Source organism: Helicoverpa zea, chromosome 28 (assembly GCF_022581195.2).
Source record: "Helicoverpa zea isolate HzStark_Cry1AcR chromosome 28, ilHelZeax1.1, whole genome shotgun sequence".
NCBI classification, from domain to species: Eukaryota; Metazoa; Arthropoda; class Insecta; order Lepidoptera; family Noctuidae; genus Helicoverpa; species Helicoverpa zea.
The window spans coordinates 4,665,604-4,677,642 of NC_061479.1; the positions used below are offsets into that span (position 1 = coordinate 4,665,604).

At 36.3% G+C, this 12,039-nt stretch overlaps 1 protein-coding gene across 3 annotated transcripts in view; it reads left to right on the forward strand.

Annotated features, from left to right (window-relative positions):
• LOC124643659 (juvenile hormone esterase-like) overlaps positions 1–12,039 on the forward strand; it is a 35,118-nt gene that overhangs the window by 16,795 nt on the left and 6,284 nt on the right. Inside the window, exon 2 of one of the 3 annotated variants that reach the window (XM_047182677.1) lies at positions 7,251–7,302. The exons of 1 other annotated variant lie outside the window; for it this stretch is intronic. In XM_047182677.1, the coding sequence (XP_047038633.1) occupies positions 7,259–7,302 (44 nt within the window). In that variant the 5' untranslated portion in view covers positions 7,251–7,258. Of the gene's footprint in view, positions 1–7,250; positions 7,303–10,762; positions 10,810–12,039 lie in introns of those variants that run through there. One more of the 3 variants, XM_047182678.1, reaches the window with a different exon arrangement.

The window sequence follows — 12,039 nt, forward strand, 5'->3', positions numbered from 1 at the left end:
TGGGTTGCCCGGGTAACTGGGTTGAGGAGGTCAGATAGGCAGTCGCTTCTTGTAAAGCTCTGATACTCATCTGAATCCGGTTAGACTGGAAGACGACCCCAACATAGTTGGGAAAAAGGCTCGGAGGATGATGTCTGAAAAAGTAATTATTATTATTGTCAAGATAGGTAAACTTTTGTGTCAAAGTAATTATTATTAGTGTGTGAAAAGTGTAGTGGGAATTACTAAGTAAGATTTGATGATCCTGCTTGCCTCATTCATAACCAAACCCCCGAAAATTACCATCCATTTAAACCACAAGCCTCGTGCCTAAAGGCAGAATATTACCCAAAGATCCAGTATTAGGCGCCCATACACAGATCTTACATACAGCCAGACAGCTATGGAATGCTAATGATTCATTTAATTTTGCATTCTACGCCTGTCAACGACATTTTGTTAGCTTTGCGTCCTGTGAGTCATGACTCATGTCTATAAAGTATGGGAATTCTTTCATTGTGCTTTGAGATAATGGTGGCTATAATCACTACTAATATTATAAATGCGAAAGTAACTCTGTCTGTCTGTCTGTCTGTCTGTTACGCTTTGACGCCTAAACTACTGAACTGATTTTAATACAATTTGGTACAGAGATATTCATTCATTTATATCATTTATTGCGTTCCACAAGTTTCACATGGTGTTACAATAAGCTTACAGCTACGTACATTTGTGGACCCTGTTAGGGCACAGCAACATTGGGCAAGATAGAGTTGACCTTGAGAAAGAACATAGGATAGTTTTTATCCCGGACTTTTGAAGAATTCTCTTGGAAACGCGATATAACCGAACTCTAAGCTAGTTCGGCGGAAGCTAGTTTCAAATGTAAAATGACAGTCTCAATACCTATATTCCTGTTAATGTTATAAATGTGAAAGTTTGTTCCTCTTTCTCGCAAAAGTTTTGATTATATGAAATCGTAAAAATCGTGTATTAAGGACTTGTACTTAATGCTGTCTCTACTATCATCTGCCTAGCTTGTCCCCAACGTTGAAGTCAGCTTCCAGTCTTACCGTATGCAGCCGAGTACCAGTATTTTCATGGAGCACCCAGACAGCCCGATACCCCTTAGTAACACTGAGTTGTCAGACTTTCTGACTACCCATAACGACTGCCAAAAATGTTCAAATCACATCAATTCATCGTGCCTTCCGAAACACGGAAGAATTCGTCGACAAGGTGTTCACCCATCCACGGAACGACCCCACCAAGCGTTGCTTAACCTTCGATTCGCGTGGCTTTTACTAAGACACGAGTTCTTCCAATGTCTTTACTATACCACTTATGCAATTATTTATCTAGAGGTAAAGCTGAACATAATAAAAAGCGGTTTCTTTAAACATGAATGGCTATAGTGAGTATTTTCTCATCGTCTGCATACCAAACGACTGAGCTCAGGAAAGTAAAATACATTAACAAAACTTTTACTTAGAAAGGTACCTCCATGATGTTTTGCCGTAACTCTGCTTGATCAAGTGATGTCATTTTGTTGAGGAAAAGCATTTGGGATGCGCATAATTTTGATTCAATAGATTTTGATACATACATAATTATTATACAAAATCCTTCACTTGTCTGTCCGATTAACCTAAACCTCTGCGAAACTAATGCCCTTACTTATGAAACAATATTACTCTGTCTCTGTTACTTTTAAGAGAAAATGGCTGAACCGATTGTCATTAATCTTGGTAAGGAGGCAAATTAGAACCTGGGGATGTAAAAACTGCAATGGTTTTTCCATTGCAGTTTTTACAGTCGGTAATTTAAATTCTTTATTCATATATCATTCTCATATATCATTTTTTCATATATCAATCTGTACTAATATTATAAAGCTGAAGAGTTTGTTTGTTTGAACGCGCTAATGTCAGGAACTACTGGTCCGATTTGAAAATTTCTTTCAGTGTTAGATAGCCCATATATCGAGGAAGGCTATAGGCTACTTTTTATCCCGGTACGGGAAGTAGTTCCCACGGGATGCGGGTGAAACCGCTGGCAGAAGCTAGTTCTAAATAAATTAATATGAATGGGAGATAGCACGGGTCCGGGTCTGTGGAATTGTTGGCGCGAGTTACCGCGGCCCCAGTCCATAAAGAGCTTAACAAGGAACATGGTGGGTTTTAGTCAGTAAGAGTCTGACACTCTTGATGATTGCCCATAAAAAAAGTACGAGTATGTAACAGCAAGTATAAAAATAATTATAAATTCACACAGTTTCACGTAAACAGCTGTTTTCATCTGTCACCTTAGAGAAACTTAAGTGTGAAAGTGTATTTCTTGTAAAGAATATTTATTGAAAGTTTCCAGTGTCTAGACAACGTAACAGACAGAAAGATCGTTAAAACTTTATTTTATTATAATTAATTAACATTTTTGTACGTATGTTTTGATGTAGATGCGTTGTTCCGAACGGTATTTTTGTTAAGGATGTCTCGTTTCGTAAATGACGAAGTATTTTTTCTAACCTTTTACCGTTTTGCTGTTATTTGTATCCAGGTACGGGAAGTAGTTCCCACGGGACACTAGCAGAAGATGTTTGAAAAATATTAGGGATATCATCCCTATAACTATCTTTAGGTCAACAATTTGAAGTTTGACATCTCGAAAGAAAAAAAAATGATGAATAGATTCCAGGGGTATTTGACTAATTGATCGATTCACTCCTTGTTACAAAGCTTCATGTCGACAACCGATTTGTTCTCAATTCTTATTATACAAAGGAAACATTTTTTGTTTGTTTGTAACCCAAAGGCTCCAAAGCCACTGAACCAATAAGAAAAATCCTTTCAACGTTTTGAAGCTTCACTATCCCTTCATGATATATATTATAGGCTATATTTTATCCCCCAGAAACTGCAAAAAAGCAGCTAGGTTTTTTTTTATAAAAACAATTGTTACCGAATCGTTACCATGACAAGTGACAACCCTATTAAATTAATACCTATGTCTCCAACTTTGGTCCACACTTGTCGCAAAAACTTTCACTTTAAGAGCTTTATGCATACATATAAATATATTGCAAGGTCATATTCAGTGTGTGCAGTGAAAAAGTAAAAGTACCTACGTCGTCGCTAATGTAAACATACAGGATCTGATGGCTGGTTCGTGTATTAATTTATTTAAGTGTTTTTTTTTAGAACTTGTTCTAAGACTAATATTTCTCTAGTGATTCTTGCAAGAGAAAAATATTTTAGATAAGTAATAGGTGGTGGCTTCCAGTAATGGTACGCGCATTTTTAACTGAGTTCCCAAAAAGGAGGTTCCCAATTAGGGTATTTGTATTTTCTGTATCTGGATGAGAAAAATTTTTAGAAATCAACTTCCTTACGAAATATAGTCTAACTGTCTGTCCCTCACGGTTCCACCCACGTCTCAACGGTAATTCCCGTAGTCGGATAAAAAGAAGCGATGTTCTTTCTCAGGCTCTAGACTGTAGGTATATAGTTATAGGCATGCCAAATGTTATTTAAATCAGTTCAGTAGTTTTTGCATGAAAGCCCGACAGACAGTTACTTTCGCAAAATATTAAGATAAAGGTTCGATCCAGTTTTCAGTTTTTAATGACGTCATAATAGACAAAAATATGATGATGATGATGATAAATATACCCAAAGATTGAATGGTTCTGTTGTAAACTAAAAACTGACGATAGTATCTAAATTCCTTTCCTCCGTGAAATGATAAGAAGTCAACACACAGTTATCGTTCATATTCAAATAAGATTAGATATTATCGATCTTATAGATCTTAACTTACTATAGCATACTAGCGGTTTCACCTGCTTCTTGAGGGAAATAATTCCCGCATCTGGGTAAAAAGTAGCCTATATTTTATTCGTAGGACACGCTTAACTGTAGGTTCCGACTGTCATTGAACATTTTTGGCAGTCGTTACGGGTAGTCAGAAGCCAGTAGACAAGACTGACAACCAGTCTTACCTAGGGGTATTGGGTTGCCTGGGTAACTGGGTCGAGTAGGTCAAATAGGCAGCCGCTCCTTGTAAAGCACTGATACTCAGCTGCATTCAGTTAGACTGGAAGCCGACCCCAACATAGTTGGGGAAAGGCTAGGTAGATGGATTTGTCGAGTCGTAACCAGCGTCTGCAATCAATATTTGGATGGTTATGACTTCTGACGTCACCATCTAATCTTTCTGCCAACGTGAAGTGGAGCATCAAAACCCGTTGGATTTCTCACGAGATGTTATATCTTTAGCGTTATCTTTACCTTTGCTATCTTTTTTCTGTTTATCTTAGATATAACTGTAGTTATGTGGGATTTTTGCTGGTTATTATGTTTACGTGTAGTTTTTTCGTTTGCTGTCTTAGTTTTAACATTGAAAAGTTTTGAGTTGATGTGACTCACTTGCCTTAGTTGATTGTTAGTTTGATTAGAATACATAAGGATTTTTTAAAATTCCATACAGTAGATTAAAGAGTTCTAGATTCTTTAACTACAGTTCGTCTTTCTTGTTTTAAGTTTATTTAAAATAGTTTCGGTTTCGGTTTACACGAAGGTCTAGAACTTTCTACTTTTATTTCTGGAGCTTTTTCCTCCCAAAACGCAGCTTCAGTCTTTGAATCAACTTTCCTTACCAGTGCAATAATTAATTAAAAATAAAACTGAACAGTGTCACATTCTTGCTCATCTCATTTGTTAGGTATAATGACTCATTTTAATACACCGCGGTTTTTAAAACACTTGTCATCCATAACATGTGGTTTGATTCTTTGATTTTTTTCTGTTTCATTTTTGACAGTCTTGTATGACTTTAAATATGGATCATTGACTCCTGAGTTAGGGGAGATATATGTTGCTTTACTTTTCTGGGATGTGTCACCTTTGTTGAAATATATTTTAAGAGTTTCCTGTCAATGTATTTTCTGGAATTCTGTCGTCAAGTTGCCTGCTATTTCCTGTACTTTTATTAACTTCTAAGGCATCATCCTTAAACATATTATAAATGCAAATGCATTTATATGAATACTTTCACGCTAAAACTAGTGAATCGATTTAAATGTAATGTGGTAGATAGATAAGTAAGCTAAGCTTCTAGAGCCTGAGAAATGACATAGCCTAGCTTTTACTTTCGATTGTGGGGAGTCGTTCTCAGCTAGTGAAGATAAAATAAAATAAATAAACTAAAATGTATTAAACAACATGATCTCAATTAATAGGTACAAATGGGTCAGTTAATAAAATTAAAAAGGGCTTAATATTAAAAAATCTTATGAATACCTTAATCATAAAAGACTAATACATAATCAAGCTAGAAAGTTATAAACTTAATCTTTGTTTCTCGAAGATGTTGAGAAGTTTGAAAAAAAAATTAAGTCAAGGACCATTTCAGCAACGTTACTCGTTTACCAAGTCCTTTGGTTACTGCCGTTTCAGACCTACTTGATTTGTAAACGTTTCTGCAGTAAGTATACAACATTTAAATAAAAACGCAATACTATAAGCAGATTATTAGCTTGTATAAGGTTTCTAGTTCTCAGTGGAATCTATGTATCGTCAAAGTCAAAGGTTTTCATTATATGAAGACATGTATGTTGATTAATGACAGGTGTTTTATTAAAGGAAAGGTTACTTAGTATGTAATGACTTCTTGGCTAGTATAAACCTTTGGCATGTACAAAAGAGTTACCGTAACCCTGGTAAAACGTAGGAGTCCAGATGGAACATAGATGTGTTTTAGTTAGTAAGAATTTGACACTCCTTTCCGTAATGGTTTTACGATACACCCCAACAATCACAATATGTAGATGTCGTATTTAAAGAATGCGAGTGAGACAAACGTGTGTGTAAGTTTATATGCATGTTGTCTCTGCCACTTGAACCACCACGGAGCGCTCCTGATTACCACATTAACGCTCCTATTTTACGCATATTCTTGTACATTCACACACACAAATAGGGATCACCTCTGCTTTCCTGAGATACAATATCTAAAGTTAACCATTTTCTTTCGACTCTTTCACTAGTTTTCAACGAGGCGCCAAAAGTCTGACCTGCAGTTTTACATAACAGGGTTGGACGCAGTATGATGTCATCCACGTATAACGTCACTGTATGCACGACTAGACAGCTGGACACGTTTGATATCGATATTATTATGATTCGAATCGATTGAGTTCTCGATTATTTTGTCGTGGTCTTAACGTTGACATATTATGTACACAAGGCAAAGTAGATGATGATAGAGGGTTTGCTCCTAATTACATAGATCGATAAACCTTATTATTGAAAACGTCAATATGTAATGGAAGAATTATATGTATATCTTGGAGAATAATATAATTTCTCATCGTCAAAAAAATCATTCATAACGGCAAGGGGATATTTCTCTATCTGCCGTCGTCTTACAAGTTTCTTTCTAGCCATATTTTTCACACAATCCCAATTCTTCTCTGATGAAAAAGTGACTGTATATTTTACCTAGTTAGAAAACCACCTAAACTCTAAAAAGCTGAATATTCTATTTTTACTTTCAAGGCTAGTGGGTGCATTTGCATCTTCCTCCCGATAACCTTAAAGAAGAGTGTTATTTTATGCATATTCACTTAAATACCTATTGTTTTCCTACATCTTAGATAAGTGGTTTTTAGTGTGTTTGTCCTAATATTAAGTAGTTTAATAATAACCCGTATAGACACATAATGGACTGTGGAATCCACACCGAACCAAAGAATGCGGAGGAATGAGAATCATGTTGTGAGGAAAGTGATGAGCATGAATGTGGATGGATATAGTAGAAGGGGCCGACGAATGAAATAATGGATGGGCATGGGTAGAAAGAATGTTACTTGTGAGATGACGGCTGATAGAAGAGTATGGAAGAAGAAAACATTGCGTCGACACAAAATAATATTGGGACCAGGGGCAAAGACGAAAATAAAAAGGTTATCTATTTCTAGAAAGTGTTAATATACGGGGTTTCTCAGTCCATTCTTAGGGTCAATTCCCACTGAAAGAGCAGCGGCCGGCAGCGGCCGGCAGCGGCCGTAATTGCAAGGGATTGAGCGCGTGCGCGGCGGGCCACGCGGCGCCGCGCGGCGCCGTACCGCGCCGCGCTCTTACATTTTCCGTGCTCTTCCGGCCGCTGCCGGCCGCTGCTCTTTCAGTGGGAATTGACCCTTATGGTTATACTAACTGTAGAAATAAATGTTTAGAAATAGAAAGTAGTTAGTAATGTTTGTCTCTTTTTTGCAGCTCAAAATATGGCAATGATATCAGCCGTCAACGACTTTTTAGACGATCTGCGGTGAGTTTAGTATGTGGCTGAACTAACCATTGTGACTAAAACTAATTGGGTTACTTACTAATTTAATGTTTAAGAGCTAATCACTAACATGATTTACAAAATGCTTAATATTTGGACCGCTTTTTATAGGAAATCATCAGGTGACCCCTCTCGCTGTGGGTGCAGCGTGAGGGAGTGTCAGACTCTTACTGACTAAAACCCACCATGTTTCTTCTGGAGCTCTTTATGTACCAGCGCCGCGGTAACTCGCGCGAACAATCCCGCAGCAAACTTGGTTAACCTTGGATCATGTTTTCATAACCATGAACTTGAATCAAATCGTATAATGAATTACTTTTGTATTCGTCTAATCTACAAAGGGGTAATTGTAATACTTTCAAGGTATTTTCCATTGTACTTATTGAAAACTAGCTTTTGCCCGCAACTTCGTTCGCGTGGAATAGTGACTACCAGCAGATTTTTGATTTGACCAATAGATGGCGCTATATGTCCGGAATAATTTTATTTTTATTTTTTTTTTGTAATAAAAACTATCCTATGTCCTTTCTCAAGTTTCAAACTATGTCTGTACCAAATTTCACACAAATCGGTTCAGTAGTTTAGGCGTGAAGAAAAGACAGACAGACAGACAGACAGACAGACAGACAGAGTTACTTTCGCATTTATAATATTAGTTTGGATAAATAGGCCACAATACTTGAAGGACACGGATGGGTCTGTTTATAAGTTAAGGGGTCCGAAAGAGGTAATTTGATGATGTCATTATAATCCTCCTGCTCTTAACCTTATTTCTTATTGAATGTTAGCGAAGCATGCCTTTTTCTGTCATACATCTTATGATTGTTATTCTTATTGGGGCTTGTTTTCACTGTAAAAAACATATCAATGCCAAATTAGCGTGCATACCATGCATACCTTTTCAGATAAGCGCATAAGTTATGATTGTTATATTTTTATAAACCATTGAAGTTACTGAATGTACTTGGTTCATAACATCTGCCATTTAAAATTTAAAACATGCAGCTTCAGTAATGTTTTTACTGGTCGTCACAGCCCAAAAACGTCCACTGCTGGACTGCTGCCAACCCCAAGGTTCGCTACTTTGCTTGATTTTCAGCAACCCGCATCCATTGCTTCCTTTCGGCGATGTTGGCCAGATCGCCCGTCCATCTAGTGGTGGGTTTACCCTAGCTTTGACTGAAAGTACCTCGTCTTAATATTCAGACAAAGTGTTTTGTCCAGGGTTATTAAGTAACGTTTTTGACGCCCTATAAGTTTCGAAAATGGGCCTCCTTCAGGACTTTATATTTACCTTTTCTTGTTTCATATATGTTGGAAACACTGTATTATGGTTTTACAGAAGTGTACAGGAAAGCTATGATTCATATCAAGATGGATAACAAGCAATGTGTTAATCTTATCTTAACCAGATAGTGTTAAGAAAAATCAGTAACGACAGAAATTATCTACTGCTTAGGTTTGAACCAAGTCTCAAAAATCTGACCTCTTCCACGAGGCAGAACCTCATATTACTTCCTATTATTCTTGCCTATTATCAATTTTCATCTTCTCTCCGAAGCAACCGTTTACATAACGCTATTTACTTGTACACAGTAAAGTTAACCATTTATCTATTATGTAAAATCATTCACAGGAGCCTCAAAACTAATTTGCACTATCCATCACGTCACGTCTTTGATAATTGATGTTAGAACGCAGTTGTGTCGCTGGCTCTATACCAGATGCCTTTGTCTTATAACACGAGTGCTTTTAAAAAAAAAGAGAAATTTAATTGTCAATTTTGACAGGTGTTCCCGCGCAATTTGCATTTTTGCAGTTTTAAATTTGTAATTATGAAGTGATCGTTTTTTGTTTGTGCATAAAATCACTGTTTTAAAATAAAGTTTTTTGGACTGTGATCTAATTATATGGCAAGAACTTTAGAAGAGTTAATAATATTAAAAAGGACAGCCTTAAGATATCTTTTAGCAAGGGAATCGAAGCTTCTAGCCCTCGGGCAGAAACCGGTGAACAAAAAAATTGCAAACTTCGTTCGGAAATACGAACACAACGATAGTTGGTCGGGTTTTTTGGATTCTTTTAGTGAAGATGTTACGAGGAACGTGAATATTTACGATTGGAGGTTACAAGAGGAAAGTACTTTTAATCTGCCTAGAAGATACCGCCTAGATTCCATTTCTCAAGACCTTTTGAGCAGTTTCAGATCGAGATTCCGGTAAGATTTAAATATTTGGATTCTGAACGAAAGTTTAATAATATTCTCGCAAAGACAATAATTATTGATAAAATACTTGACTTTGTTTTAATACTTTTGTATCTATAACTTTCATAGGCTTCAGGATAAAAACAATCTCAGTAGATTCTTCAACAGAAATGCATTTCTAAAGAATTTTAACATTAGCTTCATACAAATTATGTTGAATGTCAATCTCTTATCGAAAAACATCTGAAGGTAAGGTCATTGTAATCTGCGATTAGAGTGCACACTTAACAAAACTATCTTCTAATCGAGTGAGCTGCAGATTAATCACTTAACAAGCCCTGGTGTCAGAGTTTTCTCAAATCCGCCTGACGGCCTCTGACGTGGAATTGTAACAACGACTGCTACTGAGTAGCATTCGGGGACACCGGCGACACGTGCCCTCTCAGGCATGGGGGTGTAACTCGCCAACTTCCGACGTTAAAACATCGATACTTACGACATATTTTAGTTACGTTTTCATGATTTTTGACCAACGATGTAATAACAGTCTTTACATAATAGAAACGGGACTTAGATGCTAAAAAGCAGTGTAAACATTCTAATTAGAGCTTTAGCACACGACGCACGAATCTGAATTACTTTAGATTGAGCAATATTTGTCGTAAATTGCCGTAACGGGTCGTGTGCATTGATCCTATCGAAGGGCAGTTTCCTAAGAATATATTTGCAAATAATTTTAAATATTGTTTGAAATGGCCTAAAAACAGTTACCTACGTACATCTTGCGTACCTATGTTGTCCCTTGGATTTCCTCATCACAGTTAATTCAATTTAATATTAATAAGGACAATATCGAACATATAGTACCTATAGCTAGCTTTTGTCAGCGGCTTTACTCGCGTCACACTAGCCTGTAACTTACCTCAATGAATGGGCTACCTCGCTACCTCATACTGAAATAATTTTTCAAATCAGTCTAGTAGTTCCGGAGATCAGCGCGTTCAAGTAAACAACTGAAGTAGTCTTCAGCTTTCTAATACCTATAAGTATAGATATTGGAAACTGAAAATAATCTGCGCTCTACGCTATGTGTGCGCCGTCTATAAGATCATCATATCCCAAACTCCTATCAGTGATCAATAATACTATGACAAAACTACTAATGCTATTACGAAATACTACTCGATACGATATCTTTAGCATTCCGATAAGCCTTAGTATATCTCTAACTTTTGATCGAAGTGGTTCTGTGGATTATTCTGACCACTAATCTGTGAAATTCGGTGAGTGAGATTTTTTTTATAAAATAAGTAAAAATAGTGTAGTCATAATAGTTTTAGAAAACTTCTCTGTCAGTGCGTCTTCGTCTAGTTACTAACCAACAGTTGTTTTTCCATCTTGAAGTAACAGAGGAAATCAGTACACAAATTAATTTTTTTCACCGATATTAAAATCTTTAGAAGATTTGAATAAATTATTTTCTGTGTTAGATGGTCCATTATCAAGGAAGGCGATAGGCTTCATTTATATGGGTACACGGAGAAATTAGTACCGTTCAAATCGACTATATATAGCATCCTTTTAAGTTTATAATAAGATTATCAAAAAATTATCCAATCTAGGGCTATAATTTCAATATGTTTGATAAAAGGTTCCGTAATTAAATCCATGAATCTATAATCTTCAGAATATCGGTTTTAAAGTATCCGTATTTGCGGTATATGATAATTATGTAAAAAGTCAGTATGCTAACATTTTCAGTAAACAATTTTATCGTTCATTAAAATTATGTAAGATGTGTTTGCTGAAGTCATTTTAACACCATAGACGCGGAAAGCACGATTTTTGTCAGTTCGTGATATGAAGGAAAACATCTTAGTTCCGTATTGCCCTTCATAAAAAAATTTTGGTACTAACTTTAAATGTGTATATCATTCACAAAATCAAAAATATTTGGACTTCGAATCAACGATTTCGACAATCAACATTGAACATCTTTGACAGTCGTTACGGGTAGTTAGAAACCAGTAAGTCTGACACCAGTCTAACCAAGGGGTATTAGGTTGCCCGGGTTACTGGGTTGAGGAGGTCAGATAGACAGTCGGTTCTTGTAAAGCACTGGTACTCAGCTGAATCCGGTTAGACTGGAAGCCGACCCCAACATAGTTGGGAAAAGGCTCGGAGGATGATGATGATGATTTCGACAACATACCTATAATGGCAAATATTTTGACGAATATTGACGGATAAATGTGGCACAGGAGCAGGTATGAACCTCTTAAAGGAATTAAGTGGTATGTGCAGTGTGCACTTATGTAATAGGTACACTTTAACATAACAAATGCGTAAAAGTAGTAAAATTACCGCCATATCATCAGATCACTCACTTTTTGAAAAGTATAAATAACACTATAATATTCAAAACTGACTAATTAAATGATCAATATTGATGCTATCGTTAAGTATTTACGAAGATATAGATTATCTTAATTTCTTATCTACGTATCTTTATT